Source organism: Rhododendron vialii, chromosome 13a (assembly GCF_030253575.1).
Source record: "Rhododendron vialii isolate Sample 1 chromosome 13a, ASM3025357v1".
Taxonomy (NCBI): domain Eukaryota; kingdom Viridiplantae; phylum Streptophyta; class Magnoliopsida; order Ericales; family Ericaceae; genus Rhododendron; species Rhododendron vialii.
Window position 1 is genome coordinate 13,391,796 of NC_080569.1, and position 22,159 is coordinate 13,413,954.

At 39.7% G+C, this 22,159-nt stretch overlaps 3 protein-coding genes across 9 annotated transcripts; all 3 read left to right on the forward strand.

The window, feature by feature from the left end:
• The first annotated feature begins 1,095 nt into the window (after positions 1-1,095).
• LOC131312649 (mitochondrial fission protein ELM1) lies at positions 1,096-12,950 on the forward strand. Of its 2 annotated transcripts, none has more exons than XM_058340554.1 (10): positions 1,096-1,668; positions 3,787-4,025; positions 4,838-4,934; positions 5,649-5,798; positions 5,908-6,034; positions 8,557-8,669; positions 8,805-8,868; positions 8,988-9,081; positions 9,183-9,291; positions 12,505-12,950. In XM_058340554.1, the coding sequence occupies exons 1-10, from the start codon at positions 1,486-1,488 to the stop codon at positions 12,604-12,606; spliced, it is 1,278 nt and encodes a 425-aa protein (XP_058196537.1). In that variant the 5' UTR covers positions 1,096-1,485; the 3' UTR covers positions 12,607-12,950. The 2 variants fall into 2 exon arrangements, with proteins under 2 accessions (XP_058196537.1, XP_058196538.1); XM_058340555.1 differs by lacking the exon at positions 12,505-12,950 and adding an exon at positions 9,416-10,654 and having other exon boundaries at positions 1,199-1,668.
• Positions 6,729-8,101, forward strand: LOC131312650 (probable WRKY transcription factor 7). The gene has a single exon (XM_058340556.1). The coding sequence runs from the start codon at positions 6,969-6,971 to the stop codon at positions 7,560-7,562; it is 594 nt and encodes a 197-aa protein (XP_058196539.1). The 5' UTR covers positions 6,729-6,968; the 3' UTR covers positions 7,563-8,101.
• Positions 12,951-14,614: 1,664 nt separating the features above from the next.
• LOC131312651 (OVARIAN TUMOR DOMAIN-containing deubiquitinating enzyme 6) lies at positions 14,615-21,658 on the forward strand. Of its 6 annotated transcripts, none has more exons than XM_058340560.1 (10): positions 14,740-14,948; positions 15,094-15,135; positions 15,223-16,111; positions 16,254-16,415; positions 16,958-17,035; positions 18,785-18,863; positions 18,952-19,112; positions 20,662-20,727; positions 20,813-20,987; positions 21,213-21,658. In XM_058340560.1, exons 3-10 carry the CDS (start codon positions 15,407-15,409, stop codon positions 21,413-21,415), a joined length of 1,629 nt encoding a protein of 542 aa, XP_058196543.1. In that variant the 5' UTR covers positions 14,740-14,948; positions 15,094-15,135; positions 15,223-15,406; the 3' UTR covers positions 21,416-21,658. The 6 variants fall into 6 exon arrangements, with proteins under 6 accessions (XP_058196547.1, XP_058196544.1, XP_058196543.1 ...); XM_058340563.1 differs by having other exon boundaries at positions 14,755-14,948; positions 15,223-16,087; positions 18,967-19,112; XM_058340564.1 differs by having other exon boundaries at positions 14,615-14,948; positions 15,094-16,087; positions 18,967-19,112.
• The last annotated feature ends 501 nt before the right edge of the window (positions 21,659-22,159 follow it).

The window sequence follows — 22,159 nt, forward strand, 5'->3', positions numbered from 1 at the left end:
CAGTAATAACAACAGCAAGTAAACACATAATTGAGATCAAGCATCAATTAATTAGGTCATAGAAATTGAATGCCTTGATAACGTCCTCCTGGTTTTTCCGAATCTGGTCCACGGCTTCTGAAAAAACACCTTGCTCCTCCACAAACGCGTCCAACATGGCCAATTCAGCCTCAGAATCATCATCACCATTCGGTACGAAGGTAACAATGGTTACCCCTTTCATCATATACTGAGACATAGGGAGCTGCAAAATAGGCACATACCCAACTCTCATATTCTCTAGCTCTAGCATCCATGAAAATATGCAATACGAATGTTGTTTGATAAATCTCAATTAGTTTAATAATGTAAATTTTTTAAAATTATGAAAAACATTATAGATTGAAATATATATAAATAATTAAAAAATGATACGTAATTTAAAAATGAACAATGTAAATTAATGAAACGGAGGGAGTAATACATTATACAGAATCCAATCAGGGCCTAGTAGTTTTATGTTTAGTTTGGTTGGTACTCCTGCTAACATTGATTTCGGTGATTAATCAGGTCCTAGTAGTTATGTTTACTTTGATTTGGTTTGTACTAGTTAACATTGGTTTCGGTGATTAAACATGTTGTTAGATCAGTTATTTTGAAAAACCGAACAGAATTAATAATCGACGGGTTTGATTATGGTTCAAATAAAGAAATACGTTTCGTATTTCTTTTGAGAATAAATTTTTTACATTATCGGTATAAATATTTGTTTTTTTCAAATTAATTGTATTGCGACACGTGTTAAAACAGTAGTCTCAATTAATAAAACATGGCGACATGATGCAATACAATTGATTTGAAGGAAATAAATATTAAAAATTTATTCTCATTTCTTTTTATTGATCAGAGAAATAGGAGTACGACGATTTTGATTACTCCTTCCTTCATGATTTTTAGTTCGGTTTATGTTTCCCAATGACTGAATCAAACGGTGATCCAAAGCCGTGTATCCATTTTCAGTTCGTGCACCCAAAGCCGTGCATCCAAAGCTGAATGCATCCAAAGCCGTGTATTCAGCTTTGGACTATAATGGATGCACGGCTTTGGATTGGATGCACGGCTTTGGATGCACGGCTTTGGATCACCGTTTGATTAATCCTTCCTTCATGATTTTTAGTTCGGTTTATGTTTCCCAATGACTGAGTCGAACGGTGATTCGAAGCCGTGCATCCATTTTCAGTTCGTTCCAGACGTACCTTTTCGCCAACGCAACGCCTCCCTCAAAATTTCAATCTCTCTCTCTCTCTCTCTCCACAATTTGTACCAAAATTTCAATCTCTCTCTCTCACATGTACGCACACACACTGCCACAGTCTTCTTCTTCTTCATCATAAGTAGGAGTATTTTCTATACGCACACATAGGTTTACGGACCATTCTCGAATTGACTTGAATCGAAGACGATTCAGGAACTTCTCCCACGGTTTTGACCACGATATCTACGCAGATGAAGCCAATCAGGCTTCCCGAACCACCCAGCGGCCCCACGGGCGTGCCGGACATCTTCGAAGGCGGCGTTTACGGCGTCGTCAGGCGCGCTGTCATCATCGGCAACGGTTTTCCCGCCTCAGAGAACCAGAGCATCGGTCTCGTTCGCGCCCTAGGGCTTGCCGACAAGCAAACGCTATTCGTGAGTTCCGTTTCTACCGCTTTTTATGATTTTTCTATTTACAATTTGTTTGCATGGATTTCTGTTTGCTTTGCAATGGTGTAAGTTATTTCTTTATTAGGTTTGACAGAATGGACGTGATAGAGTTAGTTACTTAGTTACCAATCTGGATTCTGAATTTAGGGTTCCAACTTGAATGGTGAAGTTGGATAAACCAAGCCATTTGTCGAAATTGGAAGGTTTTGGATTGTGCCAACTTGGAAAAATTAGTCACTTGCTCGGGTAAGTACCCGGTGTCTCATTTTGCGTATCTGGTGAGAAATTGCATCATTTCGGCCAGATTCTTTCATCCTTTCGAAGGCAACAACTTAAATCGGCAAGTTGGATAAATCCAGCTGTTTGTTGAAATTGGAGGGTTTAGGTTGTGCCAACTTGGAAAACGACTAGTCACTTGCTCCAGTAACCACCCGTTATCTCACTTTGCGTTTCTGGTGCGGAATTAAATTATTTCCTCCAGATTCTTTCATTCTTTTGATGGTAACTTGGGTTTCTCTGATGCCACTTGCTGACATTGGATTCCAAATTCTGAATCCGGATTGGTTAGCCTGGAAGCATGTAACAGATCAGATATAATATTCTGCTAACTACCATCCATTGGCGAGTCAAGGACATTTTGATTATGCTTGCAATTTCAGTCTATTCGGAACTAAGGAACGCCGGTTTGAAGCTTCGAGTAATGAGATAGTAACTTCATTAAACCAATTTCGGTCTTGGTTATGTGTTATCTTCCCATTACCAGGATGGCAATTATTTGTGTTGCCATTGGTGATCAGTAGTTCAATTTATTTCAGCCTTTTTTCTGTTCCTCTATAGCTTCTTACATAGCCATTTCAGCATAGTTTCCAGCAATATATAGAGTCCTAAAATTCTAGTATCTCCTTTTGGCCCTAAACAACAATGGTGAATGAGTGAAATGTTTCCCCCTTGCCTTCATGATTCTCTTCTCCTATCGGTATCTCCTCGAAGAATGTTCTGTTCTGCCTGGGCCCTAGTGCCAACGGATTTCTTGACCGTATGCCGCCTTGGTACCACAAGGCAGACGATAACAGTCGGTTTTCAGCCTAGAGGGCACATTCTCGCTGCGATTGACTTTACTGGGAGCTTTGGAGGATATGGGAACTGAAGGCGCACTTAAGGTAGGGCAACCTTTACCCTTGAACAGAGTTCCCTCGCCTTAATCTACTTCAGAGAGAGACGCCAAGACCCGACAACAGTACTCTGTTACCTAATACGTCCAGATCAAAGCTGACCCGGCCCAACGCAACCCATTTGAGCCGTGTGGCGTGACGGTTGCAATGACTTGGCTCAATGGTGACTCTGTACAACTATGAACCACAATCTTTGAGCATTAGAGACATGACAATGAACGATGAGTTCCATTCCACTACTCGTGTCATATGAGAAACATGTCTTATAGAATAGTTGCTTTGCCATATCTGTACTCGAACCCCCTATGCTGGACAAACCAACAAAAGAACAGCAGACATCTTCTCTCTCTCTCTGAAGTTGCATTAGCACCTCCACCTGCACTGGTCCTGTGTTAACCTGGTGTCTAGCGCATTCCAATTAACCTGAGTATGAAAGATGTATGTATAGATATAGTTGTATAGATTGTTGAAATGAAAGAGGTGCACCAGCTGCCATTGCATTTGACAGCTCACGGATACTGCATGAGGGCTCTAAGCAGGGAAAGTCTAGTGAAGGAGTTGTCCAAGTTATTTGACCCTGATCGTATGGCTCATATTGAATTAGACATTATCTATTAAGCAATATGGATGAATTATTGAGTACGCATCTTTCTGTCAACAATAGCACGTTAAGTGAATAGTCATGATCTCTTCTTAGGATGCACTTCCTTTTGATAAAGGTACTAAAAATACAGATTACTTATCGTATAAGAACTTAAAAGGTTAAGTTTACAAGCTTGAGGTTTGAAGCCTGCTTGGTGAGGAGGCAGCAAAGGATTCTTACAAATATGCAGACATGAAAACTTCCTTTTGATACCTCTGATATCATATACTTGTCATTTCTTGAGTCAAGGAAGCTTTTTCACTCCCATATCTTTTCGTTCATGTGCAGCGTGTTACAAGGCCTAAAGGAGGAGTCAATGAGTGGCTTCACTGGCTCCCAGTTTCTCTACACAAAAAATTAGATTATGTCATCAGACAGATATATGGTTACTCAAGAATTCTGTTAGCAGGCAGAGGAAATAAACTTCACTCTTTGCCTTTTGAAAATGGTGGCAGTGTGGGCTTATCATCTGTTGTAGAGGCTGATGTTAAGAAAATAGTGACCATGGCTCATGAGACTTTTGAGAAGTAAGTTTTTTTTCTTCCCCCAGCATATTGCCATACATGACCCATTCTGTCATTGTTTCAGAGTGATTTGTTTGTACCTAAAAATTGATACACCACAGAAAGAAGTTTGCAAAGCAAAATAAACATATGCCGTCGTAATCATTAAAGATGCTTTTGAATTGATCAAGGGGCTTGGAAAATAATATAATGTGCACTTTGCTTTTGCATAATAATGCATCTGATAAGCCATAAAGTCAAGTCTGGTCTGATGTCAAGTGGAACGATAGATATGCCAGTTTGATATTTTATGATTCTTGATCGAGTAGTTTCACAGTTATATTTAAGTTACTAGAGGGTGTCCAATGTCCATACGCAAGGAAGAAGGACAACCTTACAACTTTCATAATTTTTTCAAATGGAAAAATGATTTGTATTAAACTGAAATGTTGGTCTTTTCCAAAGCGAAGAGAGGCAACGTGTGTTCGACCAAGTAATTTGTTTCCTATTTTTATCACCTTTTTTTTGGCGAGAGCCAATTTGCAATTAAACATAGAATTCTTTTTGGGATATTGGATGAACTGAATAAGAGTTTAAAGAGAGGAAGAATATGGCGAGTTCAAAGTGAGGGAGAAACTGAAAGGAAGTTCCTTGATGTCAAGTAACGAATTATTTGTGAAGCATTTTGGGGTCAGTTATTTGCATTTTAGTTAAGGAAACTCTACACTTCTATCTTTTAGTTAAGATGCAATTGTAGCAGGATAGCTAATTGTGCTATCTTTCATCAGCTGTAAACTTATTTGACTCTCTGAGAAATGACTGCGTTACTTTTTCAGGGATGGCCCTTTACTGGTGGTGGCATCTGGTAGAGATACCATATCAGTTGCTAGTGCCATTAAGAGATTAGCATCCAATAACGTTTTCGTTGTTCAGGTTAGTTACTTCTATTATGTTTTGGCTCAGAGTTTAGGTTAGTTACTGGTACCTTATCTTGATAGTTGACAAACAATACTGGTGCTTTTTGCACGAATATTTGAAGTTGAAACAACCTTATTTTCTTTGGTTGCACTCGTCTTTTTACAGAACTGGTCTTCATCTTTTGTATAATTCACATGTATATAGAAAAATAGCAACTACAGAGAACAGTTATCTTCCGATGACTGGCTGAGATTGATAGTACAAGTTCATGGAAATGTCTTGCTGTACACTTGGCTTTGTATTGTCAATGGGATACAATTGAGGTAGGTTTGACGTCGTTCTGCCATGTATATGTGGTTTTCTATGCCACTTGGTTGTGCTGCGGTGCATCGTCCGGAACTACAGTTAGAGCCCCGGTTGTTTTCTAGAACTTTCTTTGTGGGTTTAATTTTAACTTGTTGAACTTTATCATTGGAAGTAAGAAAGTTTCTGCATATTGTGCATATCGGGGGTTTCTAGGGGAGCTTAATGCTGATTGATAAATAGAAGTTAGATGATGTTGTGACTGTAAAATCAAATTTAGTCTTTGTCTAGCAGATTAGCTGACTACCTATTCGTCCAGCTTTCTGTTCTTCTGTGCCACCTGATGTGATACGGGCCATAGTTTTGATTTCTGGATTACCATTGAGTTTAACCTTTCTTCTGCTCTTCATTGAATTTCGGTTTCAGATTCAGCACCCAAGGACGCATTTGAATAGGTTTGACATGGTCATCACTCCTCATCATGATTATTATCCTTTGACTCCTCATGCACAAGAGCAGGTTCCTCGGTTTCTCCGCAAGTGGATCACTCCACGCGAACCTCCGGACAGTAATGTGGTAAATTTGCTGCCCATTAACCACCCACTATGTTGGGTCTTTCTGTATTTAAATGTTTTCTTCGAGTGAGTTTTTGGCTGTCTGGTGCTGAGTGTTGCATATTTTTCAGGTTCTCACTACAGGAGCTCTATATCAAGTTGATGCTGGTGCATTGCGGACTGCAGCTACTGCCTGGCATGATGAGTTTGCACCTTTGCCAAAGCCCTTACTCGTGGTTACCATTGGAGGCCCTACAAGTAACTATTTTACTATATATGCTGTTAGTATTTATTTGTGCTTGTGTATTGCATTTGTTGTTTTGTATACATTTTGATTGGTTGTCTTGTTTAAGTACTAGTTATTTGGATAATTTTTGGTTGTAACATTTCCCTCCCATATACACTGGTCTTCTTAAATCTGCTACTGACGATACTTAGTCCAGAGCTGGGTCGCAAGGGTAGTTTTAGAATTAGTGGGAATCTCTTGGAGCATGTTTATGCAGGATATCTGGTTTGTCTTCTAGAATTCATTGTGTTATGTTTGCAGGAGTCTAGAACATACTTTTCTTTTATGCAGCACAAATCATGTTTTACACTGAACAGTTTGCTTTACTATATGTATCTTTCCAGGCTTCTTAACCCAAAGAACTATTTTAGTTCATGTCATCGAGGGCTATTTTGAGTCATGTCATCAAAATCCTATGATCTGTTTCTTTTCCATACAATTCGAAGGGAGATAAGAGAACATGTTTTCCCCGAATTTTTGTACTCATATTGTCAAAGGATCATCATGACTTGTTAGTAGAATCTTATTAGTTTCGATTTTTTTGATATTAGTACGTTTATCCCAAGAGAATTTGTAATATGAACTTCTATTTCTCATTTTCTTTGTTGTCTCGCTGACTCACTGTGCATGTAAGTATACAGAGTGGTGCATACTTAATATCTTTAAAAAATTGGTCTAGGGTCCACTGTAGAGAACTTGTAATCCAGTTAGTCCACTTCTAATGTTTGTAACCCCTCTAGTCCGCTAATATAGTTTAGTAAGGCCTTAAGTCCACTTCTTTTAAAAAAGAATTTGAACCAAGACAAAAATGTCCTATATAAGCTATCATATAGAGAGAATCCCTAGACGAAAAACAAATTTGGAGCACAGCCTTCCCTCTCTCTTTCGATTGATGCCACTGCCGCCATGGCCATGGAGCTTGTGATGGGTACCTACAGATCAAACAACACCTTCGCAACCAAACTGGTAGACAACGCCGTGGTCCAAGAGGCGGCGTCGGGCCTCAAAAGCGTCGAGAAATTCATCCGGCTCCTGTCCCAGTCCCAAATCTCTCCTCCGGACTCTGACCGAAATTTGTCTGTGGAATTAAACACCAACTGCAAAGCCGTGGCCGACATTGCCGTGATGAAATTCAAGCGGGTCCTTTCCCTCTTGGGCCGCACCCAAACCGGCCATGCCCAGTTCCGGCGAGCCCCTTTGGTTTCTCACCCCCCGATTCTAGTCCAACCCAACGACGGGCCGGAGACCAGGGTCTATTGCCCGACTCCGATTCAGCAGATTCCTCCGGCGGTTTCTCTCCCGAACCTAAAGAACGGCATGATTAGCTTCTCATACTCTCTGGTGATTTCCAGAGCGAACTCGTCGTTGACGGGGGAGACAGCTACGAAGCAGCAGCAGCCGTTGTCGTCCGCGCCGTTTGTTGTTTTGAATCTGTCTCAGGCGTCTTTGTCCAGCAAGCCACCGTTGTTGAAGCAGAAGTGCAGTTCGTCAGAGAAATAGCTGTGGGTGTACATAGTTGGGCCACTTTTGGGAGCAATGGCTGGAGGATTTGCCTACAACTTAATTAGATTTACAGAAAAAGCCCTTGGGGAATTGGCAAAGTCCTCCTCCTCATTTCTCAAGACCCCTTGAGTTAATTACTTCTTGTTTATTATGTTTATTTTTTTAGATGGATTCGTTCACCATTTCCAGTTCATGAAAGCAAAACAAAGTTTAAAAATTTTCATTTATTGTGACATATAAGTTTATATGTGCACTTTTTCAACATGTAGAGAACATATTTTGCATGGTACAAAGTTCAGATATACACATATAATATTATATGTACTTGTGTTGGCAAAAAATACATTTCAGATATCAATAGATAACTTTATATGTCTCAGATCTATCTTCGTTTTTGATAACGTACAGAGGTCAAATTGACATATAAAATTATATGTGCACTTTTGTTGATGTAGTACTAAACATAAGACAAGAACGCAGATTGAGATAGATAACGGTTCAAGAAGGGAAGGGCTCAAAACAGGTAAAAAAAGAAAAGAAAAGAAAAGAGGAATTTTTGTCACACATATAACCTTATATGTTAAGGGGTGGTGGGTTCATGAAGGGAATAAAAAAAGAAAATAGAAATTTTTGTCACACATGTAACGTTATATGTTGATGTGGTGGTGATGGAGGTGGAGTGGCGGTGGCGGAGGTGGTGGGAAAAAAAATAAAAGAGAAATTTTTGTCACATATAACGTTATATGTTGGCGTGGTAGTAGTGGTGGGGGTGGTTACATTGTTGGAACAAGATCGAAAAAAATGAAAAAATACATTTTTTGTGTTAGCCAAACAAAGCCCTTGTTTCTTTTACATATGGTAGTTTTGTCATTGGAATTATTAATGGACTAGAGGGGTTAAGAACTTTAGAAGTGGACTAGTAGGGTTAGAAACATGTTATAGTGGACCTCCCAAAAATTCTCCCTAATATCTTTTCCAAACTCTGTTGCAGACCGTTGTCGATATGGTGTGGACCTCGTAAAGCAGCTGACAGTCTCTCTGCACAATGTTTTAGTGAGCTGTGGTAGTGTAAGAATATCTTTCTCGAGGAGAACCCCTGCGAAGGTATCATGTCATTGTACAGTTACCTTATATATTTGCAATGGGAGCTTGGTCCCGCTGCTAATCAAAAAATGAATTAATACATAAATTGCTTGGTTCTGTGTTCTTATTCATGATTCCTGGACTCTTTGTTAACAGATATCCAATCTCATCGTGAAAGAATTTGGAAATCATCCTAAAATCTACATTTGGGATGGTGAAGGTAGTTCCTCCCACCCCCCCCCCCCCCCCCCCCCCCCTCCCACAATTCAGTTTGAGGGTGATGTACAATTAAATAGAGGAAATAATAATTTGTGGAATTTTTGGGGGTCATATTTTCAGAACCAAATCCGCACATGGGGCATCTAGCTTGGGCTGATGCTTTCGTCGTTACGGCTGATTCAGTCAGTATGGTGAGCGAAGCTTGCGGCACAGGGTATGGTTTGAGTAGAATTACCTCCTTTGGTTATTTTGACGTTTGGGGTTCCAATATTTCTAACTTGAGTTATTGCATTTCATTTAATTTTGTTCCTGCAGGAAGCCTGTGTATGTTATTGGGATGGAACGTTGTACATGGAAGTTTGTGGAGTTTCATAAATCTTTAAGGGAACGAGGTCTGGTGCGACCGTTTACTGGTCTTGAGGATGTAAGTTAATCGCCAGTCAGTCTTTTGTTGAAATATTTTCAGAGGAAAAGAAATCTAGGAAAATACTTTTTATTATTTTGGTGGATTAGTTTAGTATCATCCAAACAAACAACTGTGAATACAGGAACAAACCCTGAGACAAGATCCAGGGAGCACCCTTTCCTAATATAAGAGACCGTTCTACCAGAAAACGAAAAAAACTACTCCGGGCACACAGCCTGCTCATCCAGGTCTAAAAACATTAGAAGAGGCGTTCCACTCTTACTGATCAACCTATACCTTGGTAAATACAATTTGAAAACAGTATGCTGAAAAGAACTCCTTCCTCTATTCATTCCCATCGACTTCACTTCAGCTTATAGGTGCCCAATAGGCCTATGTATGTTATTCTTTCCCAAACGGCACCAGCTCACCCAAACAGATTTGGGGCACTCAAAGCAGAGTTATCTATGCAATCACTAGTGGAAGTAGACCCTAACTAGCCAGTCTATCCCTTGTAGACAATCTTTGCAATATTGCTGGCCATTGGAACAATGCCCGTATAGGGACAAGATGTGGAAGCCAAAATAACTTCGCAGTTCGCACCATGGAACATGAGGGATTTATCAGTGGTCTTCCCGTAATAGCCCACCTCACACAATCAGCATGAGCAGCATTAGGAAGGAATCCATGTGATATTAGCAGGAATTTTCTCTAGTACCAGCCCTACGACATTTCCAATTCACGTACCATCTTGTGGATTGGGATAGAGTTTGCACTTCAATTCGTGTAGGGGGTTTGGGAGTTAGGAGGCTTGCCGTTTTCAATCAAAGTTTATTAGGGAAATGGTTGTGAAGATTTGCCAGTGAAAGGGATAGATGATGGAGGAAGGTGGTGTGTACTAGGCATGGGGAAGGCTTGGGTGGGTGGTCTTCGTTCGAAACGCAACTGCTGCATGGTGTGAGACTTTGGATGGGGTGAGTTTTCTAGACATACCAGTTTGAAGGTGGGGACATAGAGGAGGGTGAAGTTTTGAGAGCCATATTTGTTGTGGAGAAGTTGGATTGCGAGATGCTTACCCATCTATATTTCAGTTAGCTGTGGATGGAGATGTGGCAGTCATGGGAGGCTCCCCCATTAGTTGAGGGGTTCAAGCGAACCCCCTGGATCCAGAAAATGTGCTAAATTTTCTATATTTTTTGTATGTAATTTGATTTTTCCTTTAGTATTGTCTACATTGGATCAGTAGTACAAAGTCAAAATGAATAAAATTTGATTAAATTTGTGAATATTTGTATAGTATAGCTCAACAAAATAACACAAACTAGGCCCAATAAATTTCTAACTATAGTAGAAAAACTTCAGTTTAATAGAGTTTTTATTGCAAAAATTTTCTATATGATTTTGTCACCTCTAAACTCCAACCCTAGTCTCAAGTTGGAAGGGAATATGGTGCGGTGGGATGTTATGCTTTGAAGGGAGACCCAAGATTGGGAGTTGGAGGAGTTGTTGGATCTCTTTGGAAAATTATATGTAATGAGAGATGTGGGGAGAGGGGAGGATTTTTTGAGGTGGATCCTTGCAGCAAATGGGTCTTTTACGTGGAAGGTTATTACCAAGTTTTGGCCGGAGAAACAAATACTTCCTTTACCTGGAGAGCCATCTGGGGTACTCGTGCGCCAACCAAGGTCTCTTTTTTTGCTTAGTGGTTATGGAGAATCCGTTTTGCATGTGCTTGAGAGATGAAGAGTCTGTAGCTCATTCTTTAGCTCATTATTTATTCATTGTCCGGTCGCCAAGGAGCTTTGGAATGCGGTTCTTGTCTCGTGGGGTATGTCGTGGGTTTTCCCTGCGATGATGGTGGAGCTTCTTCAAGGGTGGTATGAGGTTAGAGTGGGTAGAAGAAGACGGATGTTTTGGATTATGATCCTGTTGTGCTTGATGTGGTCAATGTGGAGAGAGAGGAATCACAGATATTTTAATGGGGAGGAGAGACCACTGTTCAAGATTGGAAGTCTTTTGATTTCACCTTTGTTTAGTTGGGAGTCGAGGGAGTGCAACTATACTTGGAGTCAATTCTTTGATATGTTAGATGTTTTTGGAGTATAGAGGGGTGTACAGGTCCTTTTTTCTTTGACCTTTTTTTTTAATTTTTCCTCGCTGCTTGTCCATGTGTGGCATCCCCTTGATGCCATTTCAATAAAACCTTGTTACTTAATAAAAAATATGTATACATACAGAATCTGCCTTAGCACTCAAAATTTCGAAGACCTGCCCAGATCAGATACAACCCTATTCCCGAACTTTTTATACGAAGACCCCAAAGGGTACCCAAACTGCCAAGTCCCAATCATCAAGCCAATGGGAAGTACAAAGATCATCGCCAATCTTATATGTAACCAAGGCTGAACCACATATTTAAGCTTTAAGATCTTTCTAATAATAGTCCAAGATGTGTCCTGAGAATCACATAACTATGTACCCACTTTACCAATAGAATGTCTGGTTGATTAGAAATTAGCCCAGATATGCATTACGATGGTGGCTTTATTCCAATCCTTCAGAATCCTGAACCCAACAATAGTATTATTGAGAACACATGTCTAGTAATTCCCTATGTTCTTGTTTCAGCCTGTGTATCTTGATGGCTTGGTTTACATATGAATGGTTTAATTTGTCTATGGAGTTTGAATGTACCCTGAACCTTACCGTATCTCCGTACCTTTTCTATCCATCCACACTCCACACACATTTCTTTGTTCATGTGTGGCCTCCCCAAATCTTCAAAATGGTCCCCACTCTGTCAGACACATGCAATTTTGTTTTCAGATTCATTTTGAAAATTGCTAAATCGGAAGTTTGAAAAAGCTACCTCCGCATTCGGTCTCTTCTTCTGCTTCTTTCAAAACTATATGGTCCTTTTTTGGTCTTCTGTGAAAGATGTTTACGCTACCCTCTTAGAACATGACAGTCCCTGCGTGACTGTTTTCCCTTTGCCAGGAATGGCGCCTCACTTTTGTACAATGTACATGATGACAGTTGCTGGAGATTTATGGTAGACAATGATTTTTTTCTTCTAATTCCGTGATGAGTATTTCCCGATGAGAGGAGCCTTACTGAATTTCTAGTGGCTCAAATGCCTGTCCTCTTCCCTCTTCACAAATAGTCATGAAATAATTAACTTGATTTTTTACACATCCCCATAAGTAACATTTCTGGTTGTAAAACATTCAGATGTCGGAAAGCTGGAGTTACCCTCCCCTAAATGACACCGCTGAAGCCGCTAATCGGGTACGTCAGGCACTTGCAGAGCGAGGATGGAGATTGCGGCCATAAGCAGCCTTTTTTGTTTACGAGTTTGTTGTGCTGATGTCTTGTGTTAAAGCTGCAGATTTATAAGAATGAGGTCCCCGGAAATCATATCTGGTGTTACATAGTAGTACACAACTAATATTTAAGATACAGATGAAGCATTTTGATTCATTCTTTTTTCCCTTGGGGGGGTTTTTGAGGTGCGTAGAATAAATCTCGGCGGCATATAATTATGGCTTGTAAAAATAGATGCAGTTGTGCTTGTATTCAACGGTGTATAAGCATTGTGGGTTTTGTATCTCAAAGTGTTTTTATGTTTTGTTGCATGAAAATTCATCTTAAAAAATCGAAGCCAAATTTCTCGATTCTGTTCTAGGTCTTTTTTTTGTTGATCCGATTCTGTTCTTTGTTTGCTAATTCGTGTTTGCAGCTGCAACTTTAGGCCGTGTTGTAAGATTGTGCGACCAAAGAAGATGTTCAATTGTTTCTGAGAATATTTGTGGTCGATGGTCAACAAGGATGTCTTTCTTGTACTTCATTTTAATTTATCCACCTTTTTGTGTCGGCAGAAACTCGTTATAACCTTCCCTTCTGTTTTGGAAAATGCTAACCTCATCCTTAAGGGCGGTGGATGATGGGTAAAAAGTTTATCGATATTTGAAAAAAGTGTATTGATATCTGTAAAAGTATTAGTATCCGTGAAATATGAATTGAAATTCGAATTTATCAAAGTCCTCTACTGGTCCCTTCAGGCTCACTCTTCACGGGAGAGGGTACTGACTGCCCAAGTTAAATCATCTTCATTATCACATACCTCTCCATACTCCTCTTACGGCCTCAACTCTCGCACCCACACCAATTACTTGAAAAGTTCATTTTTTAGTAGTGCATAAAAGTCTATACTGTAGAACTTGTAGAATTCCATTGAACATTTATAAACGCATAAACAAATCGCAGTTTGGTTCATAAATTGGAAGACATGTAATTGTAAACTTAAATTGTTCATTGTTTTAAAAAAAATGCAATTTGTTTATATGGACATAAACTTTTGATGGAGCTTATTTTTATTCATGCGTACTTCACTGCGAGTTCTACAAGATGAACAATTTTAGATCATCGATGTAAGCTTGGGAGCGAGGGCTACAATACGAGTATGGACAGATCAAGTATAGAGAGGAGCTCATCCCCTTCTACACACCCCTGCCCCACTTTTCTAACCTGTGCCATGCACTTGCGACGACATGGCCCTTTCACCCTTTAAAACGCTCACAAAATTAGGTCTGCAAACTAACTGAATAATGTCGAGATTTAGAATGTTTTGGTTCGTTTATTAAATTTTTAAGCAAACTCAAGCTCCATGAAAATTTGACGAGCCAAGCTTGCCTAGGTTTGAAACGAACCCGAACTTGTTCATGAGCCTTAACGAGTAAAATAAATAAATATTTATGTTCTCATATAGGTCTAGAACTTCAAATAAATGTTTTATTTTGTACATAAATAAGTTCATACAAAACAAAATTATAACATATTAAAATTAAGTAGGTAGTATATAGTATGTTTAAAATTTTATACATGTACCAATTAAAATTTTGTTATGTACATGTAAAAGTTTATGCAAATTCAAGATTATTTTGTAGTAATATTCTTATGAGATATATACATACACTCCAAGTTTGCGAGCCTAATTGAGCTGAATATTGTCAATTTTAGGTTCAACTCATTTATTAAACGAGCCTAAAATTGTTGCACGGGTTCAATTTGTTTTGCCCAGATTGAACTCGAACGAGCCTTTATTGAGTCAAACCGCAATCATTTCATGAATAGCTCGATTCATTAGCCGCCCTTGACAAAAGTGCATGGTGTGGACCCAACACACTTTTTTTTTTTTCGACGAACAAGATTATTCCTATATATATATCAAAAGATGAACAAACACAATAAAAAACAATACACCAGACACCAAGAACAAAAAAAAAAACAAAAAACAAAGTCGCTAAAATTGTTGCACAGGTTTAATTTGTTTTGCCCAGATTGAATTTGCATCTTGACGCCTTCAACCCGACACACTTATGTGACCCATAAAATGTGAGACACACGAGCATTAGTCCTGGAACATGGGATAATCTCTCAAAACCATTAAAACCCAGCCTCCCATTAATCTCATTTCCCCTCTCTCTCTATCTCCGTCAAAACACAACTATCATTCTCTCTCTCTACTCTCTCCTTCGTCGTGAAGTAATCCTTTGTTTCGCTTTCACAGAAACCCGAGACATACAATCAATCCTCCCTCTTTTTATCTCTTTCTCTCTCACTCTCTTTGCTCTAAAGTAATTCTTGACTTCAGATTCGAACTCGACTTCATTCAGGTAAGCATTGACTCTTGTTGCACGTTGCTAAATTCGTGACTGGTTTGATTCTTTTTTTAAAGTTGAATTAGGGGTTTTCATCTTTGCTGATTTCTTTTAATTCTGTGTTGATTTTGGAACGGGTTTGGTGGATCTTTGATTGCAGCTAGGGCTTTTGGGAGGAAAATTCCTCGGGCCTGTAATCAGGGTAAAAATTCGAGCACTTTAGAGGGTTTTTCTTGTTTAAAGTTTTGAGCTTTTTCAAGGTTTCATGAGAATTGTTAGGGGAATGCAGAGATTGATTCGCGGCGAACCGGGTTGGAGCAAATCATTGTTTAGCGGAGGGATTGGCTTTACCTTGCCTAAGGCCAGGACACGAGACAAATTGAAACTTAGGGTTTTACACCTTTAAATTTTGGTTTGTTTAGGGAAATTAAAATACGGGTCTGTCAAGTGTCTTAAAATCTTGAAGAGACAAGATGACCCGGATTTTGGTTCAGCGAGGTTCAGCTGGTGGTTCGTCATCGTCAAACCCTAACAGGTCATCGGCGGTGGCGGGACCCAGTTCTTCTACTTCGGCTCCGGCGGCTCAGCCGCAAGTTAACCTTCCTCTGGTTGCTTCAGCTGGAAAAGATGAAGAAATCGTAGGGGATTTGCAGGAACAGGTTGTTGTGGATGATTTTGTCGAGTATTTCGGTAGTGGTGATATTAAGGCGGCTAGAAGTGATGATCTTTCACAAGAAAGCTCTCATGATGTTTACAAGGATGATGATGAAATCAATGATAGTGAGAAAGTTAGGATTGAGGACGATGATTTGACAAGTGGATTAGGTGAGTTACAAATTATGGGAAATGAAACTGAGGGATCCAGTGGTGGTTCTTTGCAGAGGGTTTGTGGGAGCTCTTGTCCACCACCACCTCCTGTCCCTCCCCCAAAGCCTTCCTCAGGAAACTCGAGTTCTAGGAGATTTGTTACGTTGGGTAGTTCGAATTCTCCACGGATTGGATCATCTAGAAGAGCAAGTGCGTGGCCTATTGTTTCAACTAGAACTTCACCAACCGGGTCAAGGCCTTCTTCGCCGAGGTCTCATTGTGAAGCTGAAGGGTATAATAGTGCTGATGAACAAAGCCCTTGCTTTGGGTCCTGCTATGATGATGCTGTAAGTTATATTTTTGGCCAAACGGTAATTCTTACAATTTTTTTCATTAATCACTATGTTAGCCCTAGACTTTACTGAGCCTGCTAAAACATGTCATTTCCACTATGTTCAGCAAATGCCATACTGTTAAATTTACATGTTGCATGCACACTTGCATCTGTTTCAGGAGAGGGAACGCCAATTTGAGATTGATATTAGAAGGGCCAAAGGTTTGGAAGTTAAACGAATGATGGAGGATGGGAACTGCCTCTTTCGTGCTGTTGCAGATCAAGTATATGGGGACTCCGAAGGTTATGATTTGGTCAGACAAATGTGCATTGATTATATGGTATGAGAGAATGCTTGCTTTCAGAATATCATTGTTATATTATTCAATTTTGAGCCTGTTAGGTAGCAGATGACGTGTTTACTAATAAAGACATGCAAGTTCCCTAGCCATCCAAGAAAGAGAGATAATGTGTAGAACTCTACAGTAGGTCTTACAATGTCAATGTAACACCACATTCGGGAGTATCTCTAAGCTACCAGCTGTAGTGATTGTAGAACTTGGTTTTGGGGTGTTATGGACATAGGGTGACAGCATCGGAAATCGAAATCCACCAATGCAAATTTTTTTCTTCCATATTTTTCTCTAACCACAGTTTTTTTTCTTCCCTCCCCCGGTTGTTAGTTTCCCATAGGTTCTTATGTGCTCCAATTGAATGCTAGATGCTCTCTCGCTTTTCTGCATTTTGGAAGAAACCCTAGGATATTTGGAGTAACTTGGTCATAATTTTGTGGATGTGCCATTGTTGTCCACCTTGGAGTGCTCTTATAACAATTTTTTTGTAGCATTGCCAAGGCTAATACTTCTGGTTTCGGTCCATACAGGAGCGGGAGAGAGACCACTTTTCGCAATTTATAACGGAAGGTTTCATGTCTTATTGCAAGAGGAAGAGGAGAGATAAGGTGCGTGGTATATTTAGGGTTGATGTTTGTTCCTTGTATCTAACGCTACAAAAATGCAATTACACATTTCACTTTTTTCTCTTTTCTCGCATTATTTTCCCACTTTTGCTGGTGTGATCTATTCTGTTTGTTTTAAACAAATAATATATGCCTTATTATCTTTTATAGTTCATTTTGGAGTAATGTACTTGATAAACTGTTCAGTTCAGATTAATGGGAGTAACTGATGTAGGAAGGACAAGAAAGACAGAAGAAACACAGGAGAGAGAAAAAAGAGTTTGTGAGGCATTAGTTAAAATATAGAGGAATTTTAGCAATTTACCCTTCATGGCTACTCGTTTGGTGGTTAATGTTTTATCCTTGATTATGTTTATTTATTTATTTATGCTGTTACAAATGTTCAGAAAGTCATGTTGGAATTATTTTTTTGGGGAATTCTCGCCTCCATGTTTGGTTCGATTCCAGTATGAAGTGTCTTAATTCACAGCTGGTTAGGTGACTTTTCTTTGCCTGTATTCCAGCTGCGTATTTTGATGGATTGTTTGACCTTATCCTTTTTACATCAGAATGGAGCAACTTTTTGGAAAACTATTTGCCTCTTCTGTGTTTCTAGGGCTCGTTGCTGTACTGCAAATTTGGACTGTTGGAACGAAAGTTTCGTGGTTTAAAATTGATTATGGATTTCTTCTATTTGTTTGAAATTGATTATGGATTATCAGGTACCCACGTAATAGGGTCGTTAGCGTCTTTAGTTTTTTCCCCATCTGCAAATTTTTGCAGTTTGTTCTGATACTTAGTCATTGATCAGAAAATCCTGTTTCGTCCATTGGAATCTATTACCTCTATTATCTACTCACCCTGAATCCGTACTTGTTATAAACTTTAAACCCTAAATTTCCCCGCACTCCACCCCTAGGCTGCAAACGCTTGGCTGTCCTGGGTGCGTAGCTCTCCCCATGCACATCTTGTCACACACCCCTTTTATCTCATGTTCTAGTGCAATTGCCAAGACATTTCACCTCTAGAGTTTTGGACCAAGAGGTATGGAGATGTGACTGCTTCGCCTATTTGGACATGCACCCAAGGCATATGTATACCGCCTGCAAAAACCCTTTCCTTCTCAGTTAGGAGCGAGGACAAAATAACCGCGGTCATGTTCTACCAACATGATTACCCTCAAGTTCTCGCCTTTTCATTCTTTCTGAAAAACTGGTCTCCTTTCGCTGCTTCTCATTCCCCTTTAGGTACTTAACACCTCAAAGTTCGCTGGAAAAACTAAGTTGCTGTAAAGTGAGCTCACTGGTTCCTAGTGGACTTATGTTCAATCCTAGACATTCCTCCGTGCCCAAAATTTTAATTCATTTGGGTTGGGGAGCTGACAACTTTTTGAGGAGGCATGCATTTAACGTACTCAAGTTCAAAGTAAAGTCTATTGGTGTCCAACATTACCCCTTTTTCCCAACTTTTAAAATTGCTATTTGTAAGTGGTAGATTTTTGGAAACCTAAATAGTTTGATACTTCGACTTTCAAAGTGGACATGCATTTTGGGACATTCCCCATTGGGATGATGAACACCATGGGACAGAGGGAGCTGCAGTTTGAGTTCTTTTCTATCGCTTTTGTTTACAATGGTTTAGCCAAGATGTCCTTTTGTATTTTCCTTTTTAGGTCATCAGTTTTCAACCTAGTTTCAGCAATTTTTTTTTTCCAGTATTTGTAATGCCATATACATTTTCTATGGGTGACAGGTTTATGGAAACAACGTGGAAATCCAAGCATTGGCCGAAATGTATAATCGTCCTATTCATATTTATTCCTACGGCACAGGTTCCACTCTATTTTAGGTTACACATGGTTCTTGCATTCTGTTTAAAGATATTCCTGCTGGTCCATCATGTAACTATTCTTATTCCAGATTGTATGAATGCAGAGCCTATCAACATATTCCATGGAAGCTATGATACAGACACTCCTCCCATACGATTAAGTTATCACCATGGGAATCATTACAACTCACTTGTTGATCCACGGCGGCTGGCCATTGGTGCAGGGCTTGGATTTAGCTCTCTGCGGGGGGTAAGTGGGTGGTACTCTTTCGGTCTTGTGTTATTCCAGTGAGCAATTTTAATCTCCAAGTAACTGAACTAGTATATCTTTCGTGAAATGTATATGGGGAGAGAGTGGAAATGGTCTCCTGCATTTTGTTTTCTTTGCTTCGTGGTCTTCTTCCCTTTTTCCCCTTTGGGTGGTGGAGAGTTCTGTTCTTGGAGCAATATGTTCAACTTCCACATGTAACACTAGTTTTAGCCTGGCCTTGAGGTTGAACAGTCATCGATATAACTAGAAATACGTGCTGATTAATAGATGTTGCCAAGTTTCAGCAGTGTCCAGGAGAGCATGAAAGGAAACTTATACACATTTTTTTCCTCTCTTTTTTTTTTCTTCTGTTTATTTCATGGTTAAGGTGACATTGACCAAACTTGCATTCAACCAGCCCATGAACATCCCCCCAGGCTCAGTTGGGAGGTTATGTTTGAAGTCAAGGGTTAACCGTTGGGGTTCGGTTTGGTTATGGTTTTGGCTATGATCCAAACCGATATCCTTACCGAACTGAACCGAAGTAGTGAAATTGTAAAAATACCCTTAACATACATTTCTATATAGGATTTAGACTCAGATTAGGGTTCACTTCATACTTTCAAAGTCTGAAAGACACAAACACGCCGCTCACCGTCGACCCACGTTTTCACCCCCAAACCGTTCACGGTTCACCCCACCTTCGTTCTCCTCTTCTCCGTCCGATTGATTGTTGGTGTAGCGCCATCGCTGGTTCTCCTCTCCTCTTCTCTGGTTCTCCATTCTGAATAATCTATTGCGGGCTTATGCTTTGACTTTTTCCTTCTCTGGTTCTCTGTATTCTATAGGAGTATATATACAAAATCACAGCTTCTTTGACTTTCTCTGAAAATCAGGGTTAGGGCTTGTAAACATTTTGCTTTTCCAGAATTTAGGCCTCCTTTCTTGTACTCTTTCCTCCTCTGAAAGAGCAAAGCTTCCAGTCAGATCTCTATAAAAATTTGTACATACTGTATTTTGTTCTTTGAATTCTCCTTTTTTTGTTTCTGATTTTCATTCTATTATAAATTTGTACATGCTGTATTTTATTCTTCAAATTCTCCATTTTCTGTATTCTGAATTTACTAGTTATATTATAAATTAATAGTAATTCGGGTCAGGTTTGATTGGGGAAAAGCCAACCCGTGAATATCCGTTGGGTACGGTTATGGCACAGCTTGTCCCATCCCCAGACCCTGACGAATAATGGGGCAGATTCGGGTACACTAAATTTTTTGGGTATAGGGTATGGTTATCCCAATATCTGCCCGATCTGCCCCGTTGCCATTCTCTAAGGCTTGGAGTGTAGGGTGGTTTATAATTTGCGAATGGTTAACATGCTGGTATTTCATTGTTATAACAATATCATCATCCCCTGTTCCTGATGGTTGTTTTAGGCACCGATCTTTGTGCTCTGTGCTGGTATTGTTCTCATTGTTTGTATCAATATTATCATCCTCTATGCCTCTATACCTGACGGTTGACTAATCTACTGATCGTTGTGGTACAGAGAAATGTTGACACAGATCAAGTCAAGGCTGCTATCAAAGCTCAACAAGACCAACAGATTGATAATGTAAATGCCTAGATGGTATTTTAGCAAGCTGTATGAACGTATGACTTAACAAAGTACTAATATGAGTGTAATCTTGCAATATCAGGCACTCCTAGCAGAAGGCCGATTTTTCTCGGATCTTGAGCTCACGGAAAAAGAGATTGAGCGTATGGTAATGGAAGCTTCTCGGGCTGAATATCTTTCTGATGACAAGTTCAAGCAGCAACTCGGTTGCCAAGAATCCTCCACTTCTGGTGCTGAACCATCATCATCTGGGGCTAGTGAGTTTCCTCTGCTGCTTATCACAGCCACAATTTCATAATCAGACCACTTTGATGAATTTTGGTTCTTGCTAGCTGAAATGGATTGCTTTAAACTTTGTCCTAAAGCAGAATGGTGTAAATTCTAGAAAGAAGAATGGTGCAAACTTTGTCCTACTTTGCTAGCTGAATTCCAATTATGAAGGGAAACTTTTTCATAATCGTCTCCACTGTTTCTTTAAACAGGGTCTTCTGGGAGTGATACCAAGGCGGGTGCTCTGGCGGATGCTGTTCTCAGTAGCAGCATGCAAATAGTGCTGTCAATGGGGTTCAGCTATCTGCAAGTGATCGAAGCTTACAGCATATTTGGAGACGATGTTGATTCCATGGTTTGCTACCTTCTGGAGACTGGCAATAGCAGCAGGCGCAAAGGTAAGGCCACTGAATGAGCAAGGTTGAGTGATATTTTGGATTAAATTGGCTTTTGCTTTTGGAGGATTGTAATTTGGGGAAGGAAAATTCTCACTTCCGAATAGGACATGCTTTTGGAACTCTAAATATGCTAGTTAACTGTTAACTTGAGTTTCGAGACTGCTAATTATAGAGTTAGCTGGAATATTTGAACTCCCTGGAGCATTTTGTTTATATGGTGATGGGAACATCTGAATGTAGCTGATTTATTTTCTTGTTGAGTTTGAACTTTTTGAGTCTGGGATTTGGCAAAGGCTATGTTTGAAACTTGGATTTGTCAAGGCTGAGTTGGGTTCATGGATTTATTGAAAATCTACCGGACAAGACTAGAATCAGCAGCTAAATTTATGTAGTTTGTCTAGAATGTATACAAAAACAACTGAAGTGGAAAGGTAATTTTTTTTGATCAGCAAAAAGAAAATTTTATTAACTCAGACAAAGTACAGAGGTAAGAAAAGAGTGGAGACACTGGCTGGATCATACATAACCCTCTTCTCTTAACCACATGGAGGAAAACTAATTAGGGTCTAACAGGCTGAGTCTAAACCAGGAGAAAAACACCTAAATGGCCAAGGTGGGTAAGAAACCATTCTAAACCAAAAACAACTCAAACCCAAAAGGCAAAGCCCAAAATACCTAATTCAACTCAAACCCCCAAACCCTAACCCAAGCAACTACCCCACCGCTTGCCACCAACAGCGCCACTGCCACAGCCATTGCCA